Consider the following 17,914-nt stretch of genomic DNA (forward strand, 5'->3'; position numbering starts at 1 on the left):
TCTGCAGCAGTGATTTTTTTTTACAGGACTTCTACCGTTTTCAGGATTTCTAGCCATTTCTTTCCTTTATCCTAACAGACTTTAGTGACAGTCTCCTGTGAAAGTGGCATTATTTATGCTGGACAGGAACTGGAACACTGCTGCAACAGTGCTGAAGCAGTACTGTTAGATCGATTAACCTGCACCTGGATAAAAATAGAAGGCTTTGATGCCAGAGTCACTTTGCCCAAGGCCCTTCAAAACATCTTTAAGGTCTCCTGCACCAGTTTGACTTGAGTTTGACTGCTGGCATAAAGCAGAGGAAAGAACTTTCTAGCACACTGCTTCCAGAATCTGACAGCTTGAAGTAGCAACCCACATGTCTCATCCAATCCATCCAACACAACGTCCTCTCTCCAGGGAGTACAAACTGTGGTCTGGTCAGTCCATCACAGGAAAAGTAAAAACCCACTTGGCATGTCTAAGGCAGTGTGCCACTTCTGCTTCAGCAAAGAAATGCAAACAGAAATCACCAACAAACCTTCCAAAACAATTCTAGAAAGAAGCTACCCAACAAGAAAATAGCTTAGCACTACAAAATTACAGAATACAAATAAAGACAAGGAGGACTAGAACTACTTTTTTTCTTAAGTAGTCCCTGAGGCAACAATTTAACCCAAAAGAGCCAATTTCCACGTTCAATACTTAGAGCAGAGGTCTTCCAACTGTGGAGGCTCTACCCGCATACTTCAACTTCACACCCCAACAGCCAGTAACTCCCTCTGCTACATGCCAGCTCTCCACCACCAGAGATTGGAAAGCAGCTCTGCTGTTGACATGGCCAATTTGATAACCACATAAACCTTTTAATAATTTGGGAACCTGTCCATTCAAGGGACAGAAGGTGCTGAAGGCACTAATCATCATGTTACATCATTATCTCAAGTGAGTGCCTTGCTCTGCCATCATCACATGCTTTCTTGACGGTTCTACATGCCTCTGCTTCCTATCTGTGGAGATGATAAATTTCCTTCAAAGCATTTCTATGTCTTGCCAAAACAGACTTTTAGGATTTGTGGTTTTTTTTTAGGATTTTAATCCACAGTTAAACAGCATCTAGTGAAATAACCCCCCCACACACACACACACACTTTTGGACCACATACATGTTCTTACAATATCCAATATGAGACGAATCAAGATAGAAAGCAGAGAAATGTTTACAAAGCATACAACAGATATTAAGCATAATCTAAAGGTTAATTAACACACTAATTTTGTTTCCTTAATGGACATGTGCCTGTTACTTTTTGATCTGTTTATTGGTCTGCTGTAGAGCCTTGTCTCCCAACCGCTGCTGAAAAGGAAATTTTCCTTCACCAACAGCAGAAATCAGTGCTCAGCTTCAGGCCTACCTACGAACTGCTGCAGGTTTACACTAACACCAATAAACATCAGCATTAAGATCCAAATCAAGAAAAAGTTGCTCATTTTCCTTACTAGGGAGATGTTTTACTGAAGTCTTTCAAACCTCTTCAGATGTAGTTCACAGCTAGTATCACCTAGTATATGCATACAACTTTAGTCCTTGATATTACAGCGTGCCATATGCACTGCATGGCCCAGTATAATTATTTCACACAGAATAATAATTATTATTATTGAAAGAAATATTTCTCTTTTTCACCATGTTTGATTACCTTAAATTGCTCGAGAACCTGAACAGCATTGGTAAACATGCTCTCAGCTTTGAAATGAGCACTGTTGTTCAGATATTCCAGAGGCAGGGTTCCCTGGGGAAGAATAAATAAATATATAAATAAAATGTTAAAAATTTAAGGGAAGACACAGGAATTTCTCTAACTGTATGGTGGGCCAAATGAGCAGTAAGACTGCTTCAAATTACTACTTAAATAACTACTGTTAACACCTAACAATGCTCTCACATCATTTATTAGCACTGCAAAGACTGCTTGTATTATCCCAGCTCTCACAGGAACACAAAGGCATGTAATGCAAACTGTTAATTAAACTACGTATTATATAGTAATAAAGCTTCAACCACTCATCATATGCCATTTTTAAAAAAATATCTAGAAGTTTTCCATTCAAACCCTTGCTTGGTCCTGACTTGCCCAGTACTCAGGATGAGAAAGGGAGTGTTAGGACACTTTTCTCAGGTTAGTTTGCACATCCAGCAATCAGTGCAAGACACAGGGACTGGGGCAGAGCTTGCAGAAGAAATATTTTGAAAACGTGTTATATATTGATGTTTCAAATGGAAAATGAGAAGCATGAGAGCATGCTGATGCAATGCTAATTGTCAATTAGGTATTTATTAGACAACCTTTGGGCTACACAAAAACATAGGAAGCAATTTCAAAGAAAAAGCTATGTCAGTGAAGACTGTTCTCTCACTGTTTACGAAATTAAAAGCACAAGATACCATCTGAAAAAAAACACCTCATCACATCAAATTAAACAAGAAATAATTAAACCTTAGATTGCAAGAACTATCTTGTTTACAGACTCAGCTTTCTTGATCAAGCTCAAATGTTATTCAAACCATATTGCATTTTTACCTTCCCTAAAAAAAAACACACAAACAAACAGAAACCTTTTACATAGCTCAACAGGGTAGGGTTGCAGGTTATAAAAGGATTGACTGCCTTTCCAAATTAAAGTACTATATAATATATAAGAAGATTAAGTTCATGCTCCGAAGTGAAAATGTATGCACATAAAATTAAAACTATAAGCAGTCTCATACCCTCGAGCAATTTCCCAGAACTGTAATCTTTTCCCTTCTATCTCATCCCCAAAATCTCTTCCTTTAAGACATGCGGATTCCCATAATATGGTAAGACATTTGTACTACTTACCACAGAATTCAAGGGGAAAGGAACACCAATAAGGGAAGCCATCAGCGGCGCTATATCAGCCTGTGCAAACAGAAGCATCCCATTTTAACACAATTCCAGCTTCTAAAACTAATAAATTCAGTTTAATTTTAACGTATCTACATTTGTAACAGTAAATGGTATGAGACTGTGAAGTTATAACATCACTACTTCATAATATTTTGTTTACTGTTTCTTGTAGTCATCACAAAACATTGAGCCTCCCTACTGATAAAGTTTCAAGACTATATATTTAGTTTAAAAGGCAAAATAAAAAAGGTATTTATTCACGGGAATTCAGTACCTTCTTCACTGCACTCAGAAGCATACTGCTTTATGACAACTTATACCACAGAAAGCACTCATGTCGTATTTACAGCTTTAAGCAATACACCAAATTTTTGCTTTTCAAAATGCTCCTCCTCCCAGGTTTTCAAAGTGAGGATTACTCAACTTCTCCCCTTCACAGAGGCTCTATATTTTTTCTTGTGCCCACTCAGCCCTTAGCCCTCAAGAAGGTCCCTATATCTACATCGAGGCTTCTCAGAAAACAAGTTACCATTACCTTCTGCTTATGATGAGAAACAGTGGATTTTCACTAGGTTTATATTTTTCTTTAGTATATAACTATACACCAAAATTTTTTTTTTTTCTTCACCATAAATCTGAAGAAACTATGCTGAAATCAAAGGCACTGCTGCAGCCTTATGTTTACTGTGCAGATGCAGACTCCAAAACATTATTTGTTTGTAGTCAGAGAGTATGCAGTATAATATAAGCAGAAATCCAGCTCTAATTTCATACTAGGGTTTTGCTGAAAGGAGCTTATCCAAAGCTTTTCCAACTTTAACCTTCCAGTAAAAGTTTCTTTCCATTGTTTTATCATGTTTGGAGTCTTATTCGTACATTGGGTTTCACAGGATGGGATAAAGGAAGAATCAAGTTGCCAGTGCACAGATGTACATTATCTCCTTGATTTATAAAAGCTTGGCTGTTTTAGTATCAAGGGTTAAGTTGTCCTTTTCTTCTTCCTTTACAGTGCAACGCTACATATTTGTCTAAAGAGCCAAATGGCTGGGCCATAACTACAAACTTTGTTAAAAAAAAAAACAGCTCAACGGTAGAGTAAGAATTGGTTTTGATTCATAAGTGATAGCAACTTCTGAAAAAAGTGACAAAAATACAGACATCAAAATAGCTCTGAAAAACAACACTAAACATGAAGCTGGTTAACTTAAATGTAGCCAAAAGTATGCAGATGCTTGCTAGCTTGGGAAGCGTGGCCATCAGACTATGCTTTCTTGTGTTTAGCTGAGCACCTTCCATAGGCAATATCCATAGGCACCTTCCTGAGGCAATAGCTCAGATCCAAAATATTTTAAAAAGCACAAAGCTGAAGGAAGACATCACAAGCTATTTCTAAAAGCTTGCAAAACCAAATCCCACTCTGAAAACAGATGCTATTCAAGTTACATTCAGATAACTGACACTGAGCTTGCAAGGAATACCTGACATATTGTACTGCACTCCTTCTAAAAAGGCATATTATCGCAATTAAAAATGGGGAGAAAATTCATTCAAGTTCCCTCAATTAGTTTAAATCACACAAAACTCCATTTGAAAGCTTACAAGTTCTGAAATTAGGTATGTTTGATACCTGATTGACATCCAGCCTCTTCAGGTTCTCCAGTTTCCACTCTGCAAGAAATAACAGAGCACATGAACAAATAGTCTAAATAGACTTGAAAGGGATAATTCAAATGACATTTAATGTCTTGTTGGCATTTTCTGAACAGTGTTGTTACTAAAGAAAACTCTAATTTGGCTTTAGGATGCTAGCTTAGGAGAGGTTATGGATGGAACACAACAGGCAGAAACAATAAAATGCATTCATTTCAGTTCACATTTCCTTTTATCCACCAGGATAAATTGCTGCCTGCAATTGTGACCCAGATCAGTTGAACAAAGTCCAAGCCTTTTTTTTTTTTTTTTTCAGCACAGCACAGAAAGTGATGTGTTACCTTCTGTACCAACTAAAAGAATCAAACTCAGGTTTAGGAGGACTGTTTAAATCTCTTCAAGTGTCTTTTTTTTTTTTTTTTTTTTTTAAGGTTATCCAAAGGTTTCTAATGTACCGGTACAGAGTGGTACAATCATACTTCATGTGTGCCATATGCAATACTAGCTAAAAGCAAGCTCAAGGGAAAAGTTCAACAATTTAGTAATCAGAACAACTACAACTACAACGGAGACAAACCCCTGAAGCTATGGTGCATCATACAAAAAGCTGGTTGAAAACAGCATTTTCCTGCTCTCCATTAACCTCTAAGGAAATGAAGAGGAAATTTGCTGTTTTCACTGGGGGTAGAGAGCTATTTCAAAACAAAGTTAAGGCTTTTCTTTCATGCCTTTTCCTAGCGTTTAAATTAGCTTACCCAATACCTACAGCAATAATATGAGAAAGAAAAACAAACAAACAACAAACCCCACAATTTTGGTAACTCAAGCTTTAAAAAAAAATAAATCTGATACACAGGAAAAAATGGTAGGGGCTGAAACTGGCTTGCAGACAGAGTACTTAAAATGTTGTCACCTATGTACATAGAGCAGACCTTGATTACAGCAGTAATGAATTCAGAGCCACTTTTCCTCAGCTGGGGAACCCAACTTAACGTCAGCCACAGGGACACAGCCACCTTTCCCAAGTGAACACGCAAAGCTAAGTGGAGCAGTTGCTGCCCTGCTAATGCTGTTTGCCCAAACGACACCACAGAAGCAGCACAGATGCCGGCAGGGCTCTGCCCAGCATCTCAGAATCGCAGCTGCCTCGCTTACACCCCTCCCAACATCAGCACCTTGTCTACAGTCATCCTCTGGGTTTAAATGAATCAAAGTTTAAGGGCAGCAGAAACAGGGTTTGTTAAGAGTGCTGGTAAACCGTATTTCCCAGTTCTGGCCCAGCCTCGTTATTTTCCCAAGCAACAATAGGCATTCAAATCCCGGACTGCATCCTTTTCGTGTCCTTCAATACACCCTGTCAGCACCAGACCCAAACATCCCTACTTTGAGTATTGCCTGTGCCACGCTTATTTCCAGCAATTAGCTCGTATCACTGCAAGCTTCGGGGACCCGACTGCAAGTTCACTGTTATTTATGTGCTCAGAGCACCCTGAACAGCAGCCACGCAGCTTAACAGCAGTAAGAAATAGTTGCAATGAGTTCCCATAGCAACACAGGGCAGGATTATCAGTATTTATCAGGAATCCTGTATTAAACTTGCACCAAAATGAGCAAGTTAGTTTCCTTTTGCTTCCCAGAGCAGGAAGCGGGTTTATATTTCTAGAGACAGATTCTCACCTAGATTTTTATTATATAAAAGCAATGTTTTTTTCTCTTCTAAATGACGTTTCCCAATCAAAAATGTAGAAAAACAGTCTATACACATACAACGTGTCTAGGGAAGGAAGAAACCATAGCTCTGCTGGAGAAGCTTCTAGCAAACCCAGAAACTTTTACATCTCTGCTTCCCTTGTCTATATATTTTCAAGAAGAGAATAATTTGAGCCACATGCCTTGGACCAGGCACCGTAAGACACTGAATTCAAGTGTTCCCGAGGAACAGGGCATCTCCCAGACTGGCCAGCCTGGGTTGCACTCCTGGGAATGAGACGTGGCAGACCTAGATGCTGCCCTTGCTGTTTTTGTGTTTCAAGCTTTCAGCTTCTTTTCTATGGAACAGGAAAGGCAAATTCAGAGAACTCTTCAAAAAAATTATTTTAATCATTTTTTTCTTGCATATCTCAGTTTTATGAAAACGTATGGGTTTGTAACTTAATGGAGTAGCTGAACTGTACTGACCTGAGAAAGTGTCAAGTTCCATTTCAACAATTTTTTCTTTTCTTTTAGACTACATAAGCCTACTGGAAGCTGTAACACACTGCCAGAATGTAACATATTACCACAGAGAGCGTATTCACTTTTTAGAGGATAGTTATTACTCCAATAGAGATTACAACTCTCAATATATTCAAAGACACTTAGAACTCAAAGAGAGATTATTCCTGACAATTAAGAACCTGTAACCAGTGCCTAAGCCAAACAGCACTGTGATTTTCAGCTGGAAAGCTGCAGAACAAGCCTGGAATGAAGGGCTTTAAAAAAAATAATATATATATATATATAAACATATATATACACACCACCAACAACAACAAAAAACAAACACCACTACAAGGAAAACATGAAGCAGGCAGAGAAGGGTGCAGACATTTCCTCCTTTAAGGAAATAAACACATCCTAACTGGTAGCAGCCAACCCCCTTTTTCTATTGTGTACCTAGATGTCAGCTCAACAGTCATCTTCTTTGAAGTGCTCTCACACCATTTTCATCATTACTTGAAATCAAATGCTGGTACTAAAGCTGTTAAAAATCAAAACTGCACCAGCTGCAAAAATCATCTATTATGGATAAACAAAGACACTAAGTGTCCTTAAAAGTCTAGCAGATCAGCCACCAGACACCAAAATCTGTTGTTTTCATTTTTTCCCATTGTTTATTTTACAACTAATTTTCAATTTTATCTGACATGCTGTAATTTTATAGCAGGGAATAATGAGCACAACATGTACATGGCCTACGCTGGACAAGTCCTGTTTAATCTGTTACCAAATACCTTCTCAAGAGCAAGGTGGGGTTAAAACCCCATGTTTGAAGTCATTTTTGTCCATTTTCTCTTCTCTAATGCAGCTTGACAAACAATCCAATAAAATATAAAGTCATTTGATCCCAAGCAACACCATGAGAAATTCAAGGCATCTTAAGAAACAGAGCAGGCTACAGAAGTCAAACACATGAAAAAGGAAGAGCTTATGCAGTTAACCACATCTGATTTTCAAATCCCAAGGAAATTTCAATAAACAAGTATTTACAGTTTTGAAATATTTATTATTATTATTTTAAATAGCAGTGTTTACTTTCCTTAGATAAGTTACAAATGGGTAAATTAACAGTAAAATAGTCACAGTTATTCATTGAGAAAAACTGTTTGTATTTCCTCAAAAGCCACAGGGATGAATGTGAGATACGATGCTCCAGGCAAGTTCCCAGGACTCTACTGTGGAGCTAGAAAGAGGTCTTCGGACCTGTCAATTTATGTTTCTGTACAAATAACTTTTAACCTTTAGGAGTCTTCTGAAGAAGCAAGTCTCCTCCGTAACTAAATTTTAAGAGTGTTAATAGTCTTCTGTACGCAAAGAGAAAGTCCTCAGTTCCATGACTCGGGAAGAAATGACTCTGATATTATCTATCCAGTTTTGCTATATCCTCCACATGTACGTCTGTCACCTTTTCTTTCTACACTTTCTCTCACAAAGCAAGTCACATTTACTGTAATGGAAGAGAAGTCAGTGAAGCTTAACAGATGTAACTGCTGAACACTGCCCTTTCCACTAAAACCTCACACTTAAGTTTCGTATTTTACATACCTTTCAAAAAATTGTCTTCAAAGAACTGGGATGTGACTTTCTGTGGATAATTCACTCCAGCACCCCAAACAATCAGGGGTGTTAAAGTCTCTGAGGGATGGCCGGCTCCATGGGAACCTAAAATACACCAAACCAAAAACAACCTAAGCTTCAACATGCACAGTGTAATAAATAAATGTTCACACACACAGTTTTTATTATTGAATTTATGCTAAGATTGTTACAGGATCAAAACTCAAGGTTGAATTAAATTGGGAAACTGGTATCATTCAGGTCAAGCCTATACAAATAAAATGCTGTATATGAAAAAAAAAAAAAAAAACCAACAAAAAACACAAAACTGTTAATACAGAAACTAAAGCCAAAGTGTTCAAAAGTCTTAAGGTACAGAAAGTCACCTGTTCACAAGTGTTCAAATCCTGTTGCATGTGCCTGTCCCTGAGTGCTCCATGGAAACCAGAGCTGGTTGATTAGAGCAGTTAGTTAGCTATGTGCCTAGAAATCACACAGAACTGATCTCTGTGGTACTCAAATAAGGATTAAACTTCAGTTTCAAAAACAAGGGACAAGATACATAGCATCTGCCATCCTTTCCCAGTGATGTGAGTTCATTTTTAAGGTTTTAAAGCCTGGTAGCACACTTCAAGAACTGATGAAACAGCACGTCCTTCCCTGAGAAATTTAATTTCCTAAAGATTAACATACCAGTTACCCAAAGGAGAAAACAAACTACAACATCTCAACACAGCTGCACTGAAGCAGAAACCACACAAGCTTGAAAGAAACTTTGGCCATTGGATTCAGCAGGTGAGGTGCCACAGCAGTGACATAAACCAGTCTCAAAGGTAATGAGATGGTTATACAAACTATGCTGGGCACGGCACATGCTACAAGACTATATGTTTTATTTGTGTGTGTGTGTGGACACACACCCCCTCTGTATGTATATTTTAATCATTCAAGAGGACAGAGAAAAATGCATTGCTTCAAGAGACGATTTTTTTTTTTAAAGTAAAAAACAATTTGATATAAATTTGGGAATAGCACTGAGGTTGCCTGTGCAATTGCTACGGCAGAACTGAAAAGCCAGCTCTGCTTTCTTTAAACAGCCACACTGGTCTGCAAATAAGATTTCAGACGTACAGAAATCCCTTGGAAGGCATTCTCTGGGCTCAACAGCAGCAAGTATTCCTCCTCACAGAGTTTGGGAAAAGAACAGATGGAGGTCACACTTCCTCCATGCATCAGCTATTTCCTTGTATCACAGGAGGGAAGTACGGGTTTTGGTGAGCTTTCATTTTATCTGAGCCACCAGCTCCATCAGCATTTTAGTGAGTGTGCCTCCATTAACACTGCAAGACAGATGTAGCTGAGCAAGGCAGCCATACTCACCCTTCCTGTTTTCAGGACCATGTTTCAGTCGAATCCGAACTAATGAATTATTTCAGCTGCGTCAACTCCCTGTACCACCTGCCAGCACCCCCAAAACAGACTTTTTTTTTTTTAAAAGGGGTAAGGGAAGGAGATTGTGCTGCTGGTTTAGGTTTCTGTGCTGTCCAGCACAGTGGTATGTTTGCCAGGAGGGCAGCAGGAACAAGAGGCTGTGATGAGGGTCGGTGTGGGACTGCCTGTGTTAGCAGTCAGGAATCCCCTCTGAGGTCAGCTTAAAGCAAAATCACGGAGTCAGACTAAGAAAGCAAGTGATTATTATCAGCCTTTGCTAACAACAGCTGGAAATCCTCCCAAACGTCTTAATTATTTAAATAAATCTGGTGCCCACCCCGTTCTGCAAATAGTCACTGAAAGACTGTAGCACTTGTGGATACCACAAGCCTGAATGAAAACCCACTGCAGTAGCCTTCAGAAGGCTGACGATGGGCCCCTGCCTCTTCTTTAGGTTTGCTCTTGTATTCACTCAAGTCAGCTCTAAAGTCACTGACACGCCTGGCTGAAGATCAAGCTTTCACTTCTGACAGGAGGGAATGACAGAGGACTGTGGCAGACCTTTAGTTCTCAAAGCCTGAAGTCTTACTCCTGTCACCTTTCATTCCCCCTTCAAAGGTTCCCGTACATAATGAGAACACCTCAGAATATATATATATAAATACATTTTATTAACAAGACTACCTGCTCTTCCAAACTAACAGCAAAGCTGACCTGTTTTCAGCTATTGAATCAAAAACATGTACTAACTGGAAAACTAATCCAGGCTGATGCAGATGAAAGACAGGCCTCTGAATACCTTAATATGGCATTCATTTTATATTCACACACCTGCTGAAGAGTACACAGGACACTCTGCAGACAGCAAGCTGCTGATGAGCCAGCAGCATGCTCTTGCAGCAAGGAAGGCCGACAGCACCCTGGGCTGGGTTACCAGGGAACAGATCCAAGCAAGGGATTATTCTCCCCCATTACGGGCTTCTGAGGCAGCCTCTGGGCATTGCATCCAATTTTGGACCCTCCAGAACAGGAAAGACATCAACCAACTGGAACGAATCACAGAGTGGTTTGGGTTGGAAAGGACCTTAAGGACCACCTGGTTTTAGTCCCCTGCCATGTGCAGGGACACCTCCCACCTCACCAGGCTGCCCACAGCCCCATCCAGCCTGGCCTTGAGCACCTCCAGGGATGGGGCACCCACAGCTTCTCTGGGCAGCCTGTGCCAGGGCCTCACTACCCCCTCAGTGAAGAAGTTCCTCCTAACATCCCATCTAAATCTCCCCTCCTATAGTTTAAAACCATTCCCCCTTGTCCTGTTATTATCTGACAGAGCAAAGAGTTGCTCTCCAACTTCGAGTCCCCTCTAATAAGTACTGAAAACCCTCTAGGAAGTACTGAAAAGCTGCAATAAGGTCACCCCACAGCCTTCTCTTCTTTAGGTTGCACAGCCCCAGCTCTTTCAGCCCTTTCTTCATAGGAGAGGTGCTTCAGACCTCTGATCATCTTCATGGCCCTCCTCTAGAACATGTTCAGCGAGAGGCCACCAAACTGGTCAGAAGAGCATATGCCTTGCAAGGAGAGGCTGAGGTACTGGGATTTGTTTAACCTGGACAAGATTTATTTATTTTTTTTTGAGGTGTGTGTGTGTGTGTGGTGGGACATGAACTTGTACTTGGCCTGCTTGTACTGCAGTGCTGGTAAGTGCAGGAAGATGGAACCAGGTCTACGCTGTGCTATGTGGCAGAAGGATGAGAGAAAATAGGCATGAGTTGAAACAGAGAGTGGTCAGACTGCAGGTAATGGATGTGTATTCCTTCCTTCCATAAGGGCAGCCAAGGAATGGAAAAGGCTGCTCAAAGGGGCTGTGCAGGCTCCAGCCTTCGAGGATTTCAAGGCCCTGATGCATAAAGCCCAAGCAGCCTCATCTGATCCCAAAACTGAGCCTGCTTTAAGTAGGTGGTTGGATCTCCTGAGGTCCCTTTGATCATATATATCATACAATATCTCTATATATACAGACACCTGCATACACATATATTAAAAATCATTACTTTAAACAACAAAAAAATCAAACTTAAATTTTATTTTAAGTGGCAGCCAGCTCAGCAATAAATAATATTCCAAGCAGACCATTTTGCAAATGAGCAGATGGCAATTCGGCTGATTTCGAATAGATATGAACACTTTTGTTGTCTCTGATAACAGAAAGCTTGCGTAGCATCCGTTAGAAAAGTGCAGGATTTCACACACAGTAAGATGCTGAATTTTGGCATGACCACACCTTGACTCAGAAGTGTCACAATTAATAGCTATGAGCACACACAGTGTATTAAGACAGATCTATCACTTCAGTTGGGAGCATGCAAGGACAGGAATGTTCTTAAAATTATTGGAGGAAAAAAAAAAAAAGACAAAAAGGAAAAAGAATCGTCTAAAGGACCACAGGAAACCCTCCTCATCTGCCTTAAGTCTTGTTACACCAGAATTGCCCCCAGTCCTTCAGCAGCTATGGTTGTGCCCTCCACAAGTGCCCCCTGTGAGTACCAGCCTGGCTGGCCACCTGCCTCGCTCTCCTGTCCTCACAGCTGCTCCTCCTACTCTCCAGCACCAGCCTCTTCAAGAAGATCACGCAGCAGTCCCATCCTTCCTGCTGTACCTAACAGCACAAGTGGGAAGACAGGCCACCCCAGAAAACTTGGTCACCAGCTCCCAGTCAGGCTCCCCACCTTTCCTTTTTTTTTTTTTCGTCTGTTCTGTTCAGATCTGCAACCCAGCTGTCACAGGACTGATGAGGGCCCCTGCAGCCCCCATTAACCATTTCCTAATTCACCTGGGGTTCATACACAAGCAATATTTATCAGATCAAAGCAGAAGCTCCAAAGCTTCTAACAGGACAGCGCTCTAATCCCACTCCAGATGTATATCCCACACCCCACTCCCACTCATTAACTCAGCTGACTGCCAACATTTAAAAATGCTCACCCCAATCTGTCATTCCATGGTCAGAAGTTAAGATAAATGCAGTTTTTCCATCATTTCCATAGAAGCTTTCAAGCATTGAAGCAATTTCTTTCACACCCTCATCAACTTTTCTAATATTCTCCTTGTACTCCCTGGAGGAAAAAAAAAAAAAAAGTTATTAGATTCAAGGTAGCTTTTGCATTTGGTATAAAGCAAGTTATCCACAGTAATTATGCCCAACTTTATTCCTCACAGAACCTCAAGGTAACAAAAGACATTCTAGATGTAAAACTCCCCCTCTGCTAAGTGTAATGTGAGATACTGAACTGCCACACTGCAGTTTGAAAGTCCCTTGAACTACAGTCTCAATGGCTTTTTATTTGTATTGCAAATCTAACCAGTCCTTGATGGTGGACAGCTTATTACCCACAGTAATGAAGCAAATTTACCAGGGAGTGTAGTGACAGGACAAGGGGGGGGGGGGGGGGGCTAAACCAGAAAAGAGTAGGTTTAGTTTCGATATAAGGAAGAAATTATTCACTCCGAGGGTGGTGAGGCCCTGGCACAGGCTGCCCAGAGGAGCTGTGGGTGCCCCATCCCTGGAGGTGCTCAAGGCCAAGCTGGATGGGGCTTTGGGCAGGCTGGGCTGGTGGGAGGTGTCCCTGCCCATGGGCTTGGAACTGGGTGAGCTTTAAGGTCCCTTCCAACCCAAACCACTCTGTGATTCTAACAATTAAGAATCATAATAAAGAATTCTGGAAAATTCAAACACTTAAATTAGAAGTTTCAGAAGTTATTTTACACTAGTAACTAAGACCTCACAATGCAGGAACTGCTTTGAGACTATTCATATATCAGCACAGATCCCAGAGTTTGAGTCAGAGGCTAAACCAAAAAAATCATGCATTTTTTAGAGACAGTGACAAAGATTAAATGTTGGCCAACCAATTTTCTATTTGTTGCTGTTGCTAAAGTCAATTTGAAAACACCAAAATAGAAAAGGAAGTGAGACATACGACAAACATAAGCTTTGGAATGACGCAGAAAATCAGAACAAGGATTTTGAAAGTATGCAAGGATCAGGAGAAAAGAAAAAATATAAAATCCTATATACAAAACATCTGACTGAACAAAAGCAAATCTCTCAAATACCCTACTTCAAGGTGAATTGACGATGAATACTGTTAATAATCTAAACTCTTCATTCAAGCATCCTAGGAAAGCTAAAGGATGGCTGACAAATTGCAGCATCAATATTTTTGATCTTACTTTTTTCTGCAGAACCAGTCTTACAAACTTTCAGCCATGCAGAATCCAAAAAAAAACTGTTTACATTTTACATGTGAAAATGCAGGTCCCTACAGATCCTCTAGATCATTTATAAACTGAATTAGAGGACCTGCTGAAAAAAAAACCAACAACAACAACAAAAAAAAACAGATTTGAGTAGAGAATTAGAAACATGCATAACGTATATATATAGCAAAAAAAAAAAAAACAATAATAATAATAAAAACTTCTATAGAGAAGACCTTAAAACAAGAAACCTCTCAAAATTCAGAGCATAAGTAATCATGGTGACATACATGGGCTATTGTAGGAACCCCCAGGACTGCAAGTCTTGTTTGGGGCTTGATAAAGAGCAAGGTCAAGAAAAAGAGTTACTGTATGCACTCAACATTAAAAAGAAAGATATATTTAACCTCTCCAATTACCTTGAGTTTGGCCGATGAGCATGTCCATTCGTGTCTATGCCTAGCAAATGCATGAACAGGACCACTTTTTCTTCATTTAGCGCAGAGAACAATGTTTGATTACTTCTTGTAGAATTAAAGAAGCTCTGTATGGAATAAGCCATTAAGATATTAATCTGAGAAGAATGGACAACAATGACAGGAAGCCTATTAAAACTAAAATGCAGCTGGTTTTGCATCAAAATACCAGTAGTTATGAAGAAAAAACTGCTTCCCAATTTACTTACTACCATCAATGTAGTCAGTCCAAGGTTTCAGCTTATTTAGGACAGGCAACCCTTAATTTTATTTTATTTTTTTCTAGTTCCCATTAGGGAGGCATACCAATGACTCTATCAACCCTTCTTTGCCTCCTACATGTACGCAACTACGCACCACTCCTGAGCTCCGCTTACAGCTTCCTATTTCTACTGATTTTTAAGCTGGAAGTGAAGTTCTCAATACTGCTGCTGCTTTGGAAGCAGATCCTGCAGGACTGAGATACCAAGCTACAACTCATTTGCAGGAACCAAATTAAAACAGAACAAAACAAGACACGCTTTGCAAATACAAGCGCTACAGAACATACATCTGCCTTGCACATGTCCTACTTAAGCATTCCCGAGGCAGATGCCAGGGGGGGATTTTCCCCCTGAGACTGTATGAGTCTTGACATGGCTATCGAGATTTAGACCAGCCACACTACAGCAATGCAAAATGCAGGCAGACAGCTATTTCAGCATGATCCCCCTAGAAACAGAACAGCCCAAGGAAACAAGGTTGGGTAAGGTTTCAGTTCAAAGAGCATCCAGGGGACCTTTCAGTAACAGGAACAGAGAAAAGTGTCTCTGAATTTCACACAGGAGCCTAGGGCAAATGCTGGTAGACAAAAAAAATTTCTGTCGCCAAAGGGAAAAGCAACCTACCACATACCTGTGATGGTGGTGGAGCTGCTAAAACTAAAGCTCACACCTTGGGTAAACTAAAATCATTGCACCAAGAAGAAAACCAAGCTGGCAGCAAGAGCACCATGGTAAGCTGTGTCAGGATACCATGACAGTACTCAATTCCACCCTTTTTCCCCCTGAATATAGCCTAGCCACAGACTGATATCCAAACATCAGCTCCTCTCCAAACAAAAAAATAGTCTTACCCAAGCCCAGACATGTTTTAAATGAAGGTACAAGAGAAAAAAAAATATCTGGTTGCATTGTTTTGAAAGCAGTATAATTATTTTTATAGATGTGTCCATTTCCCAAATGGGTCTGTCCACCTACACAAATTTGACCACAAACTGAAGCAGCCTCCCAGAACACACACCAATAATTTAGAGGATACTGTATAGTTCTGTTTTATTTTTAATTAAATATCAGAACAGAAACAGGAAATTACTGGAATTATATCTTAAAACATAGATGAATATTAGAAGAAAGGTACTTTACATCTAGGCTTAACAAAGCAAAAGAATATTTTTAGAGGAAAGCAAGGCTTTATATTAGAGAAGTTCCTGTGATGCTCTGAAAATGCCCCACTCCCCCAGCATCAGCCACCTCTTAACCCTAAGCAGCAGCAGCCAAAACAGCTTGCCTAACCTCAGGCTAATTGAGAATAAGGCAAAGGGAAGGAGAGTGTAACTTGAGCCAGCATCTCCTCAAAGAGCAAATGCAAACTTTATCCCATGGAACATTTTTAAAATCACATGCTGCAAACAGAAAATTCACTGCAAGGAATTATCTTCGGCTGCTAAACTTGACAAGCTGATAAACAGGAGGGGGAAGAAAAAACACAAAACAGTTGGGGCAAAAACAAATAACCTTGCTCAAGTGGTTGCTGTACCATGTGCCCAACACCATGCTCATAGCCTTCTAAACACCTCCTGGTTTTGGTACCCTTTCACACAACCTGAAACCTGTGGGCACTAGTTGCCAAGCCACCACTGTATGTTAACTACGTATTTGTCTCTATTTTTTTTTATTTAGCTTTTATTTGCTCTATTGAGTGATATTATCTCCTTTGTATATTTAAGCCAAGTGTCCTCAAGAAGTTTTTGGGGTGGGAATAAACAATGAGGCTGAGAGAAGCTTGGCCTACAACTCGTTACTAGGAAGCTGAAGAGGTTATGGAGCCAGACTTCTCAGAAACATTCAACAATAGGGCAAAGGACAATTTGAAACACGGGAAATTCCAGTAAGATTGGGACTTACTGCTTATTTTTTATCACTTTGGAAACTGTGAGTGCAGCCAGATCTTTGAACAGGTACCAAAAGAGGCTGGAACATTTCTGCCCTCCAAGATGCTCAATGCTGGCCTGGGAAGGCCTGAGCAACCTGCTGTCACTGGCATTCCTACATGCAGGGAGCTAGACTAAATACCACTAGAGCTCTCCTCCAACTTGATTTTCCTGTGATTCTGAGTTATACTAATGACAAGCTTTACAGGGAATAGATAACTCCATTCCCAGAATCCAACCAACTTTCTGTTTTTCTGGTAAATCCTGGCTACAATTGAACAATTTAGGAAGATCAGTAATGGATTTCCAATGAAAAACTTTCACAATAAACTGACAAGTTGTTTATAATGCTTAAAATGTAACATTTAAACATGAAGGTGGGTTTTAACATCTGTAAATCTTAGTATCATAAGAAATGTTGGTATCACAGCCCTCCTTGTATTGGGAAAAGCAAATAAAAGTGTACCTAGAAGGTCTAGCAAATACCTGCTTTACTGATGTCTGAACAAAATATAGACTTCACTAATATCTACCAAATTGTTGAGGACACCTTGTTTCCCCCAAAACGGAGCCTTCCTTGGAAGCACAATCCTTTCGTAGAGCTGATAAACTGCTGCTGACTGCATGGATGCACAAGAAGAAAGAGACTAAACAAACTTTCTCCTGCCACAAAGCTTCTTCACACACAAATCCAGGACAACTTAATTAAATTGGCTGATTAAAGTTGTGCACACTGATGTGTGCTCATGCGAGAGTTTAAACGGTTATGCCAATTTTTAGATGCAAACTAAAAAAGGCAGGATAAAAATACGTATGTCAGGTTTATATCAGTAGAGCATGCTTATGCACAGCAGCGCTATACATTTAAATAAATCATTCAACCATGGTACTGCTAATTAAAACAAAGCTGTTTCTATTAAAATCCACATCAGGTCATGGAACATGGTTTGCAAAACTTCAAAGTTTAACATGATCCAGTTCTGGACTCCAACCTCCAGTCAACATACAAGGAACAGTCTGAAGGCTTGGGTGGCCTGTTTCTGGCAGAAAGGGGCCAAAGGAAGAAATATGATGGGCAAAATGAAAAGGGAAAGAAGCTTGCTATCTGCATCTACATGTCCATTTAAATCAGAAGACATCAACTTAATATTTTAGAAGTATTTTTGACTCTGTGGTCATAATAA

General features: G+C 40.0%; 1 protein-coding gene across 2 annotated transcripts in view; it reads right to left on the reverse strand.

The window, feature by feature from the left end:
- Positions 1–17,914, reverse strand: part of PIGN (phosphatidylinositol glycan anchor biosynthesis class N) — a 107,494-nt gene that overhangs the window by 64,909 nt on the left and 24,671 nt on the right. For both annotated transcript variants that reach the window (XM_032183041.1, XM_032183042.1), the window contains exons 6-11: positions 14,483–14,607; positions 12,789–12,919; positions 8,364–8,480; positions 4,537–4,577; positions 2,862–2,921; positions 1,680–1,772 (exon numbers count right to left, since the gene is read on the reverse strand). In XM_032183041.1, coding sequence (XP_032038932.1) covers positions 1,680–1,772; positions 2,862–2,921; positions 4,537–4,577; positions 8,364–8,480; positions 12,789–12,919; positions 14,483–14,607 — 567 coding nt within the window. The remainder of the gene's footprint in view (positions 1–1,679; positions 1,773–2,861; positions 2,922–4,536; positions 4,578–8,363; positions 8,481–12,788; positions 12,920–14,482; positions 14,608–17,914) is intronic.

The sequence above is a fragment of the Aythya fuligula genome, chromosome 2 (assembly GCF_009819795.1).
Source record: "Aythya fuligula isolate bAytFul2 chromosome 2, bAytFul2.pri, whole genome shotgun sequence".
Taxonomy (NCBI): Eukaryota; Metazoa; Chordata; class Aves; order Anseriformes; family Anatidae; genus Aythya; species Aythya fuligula.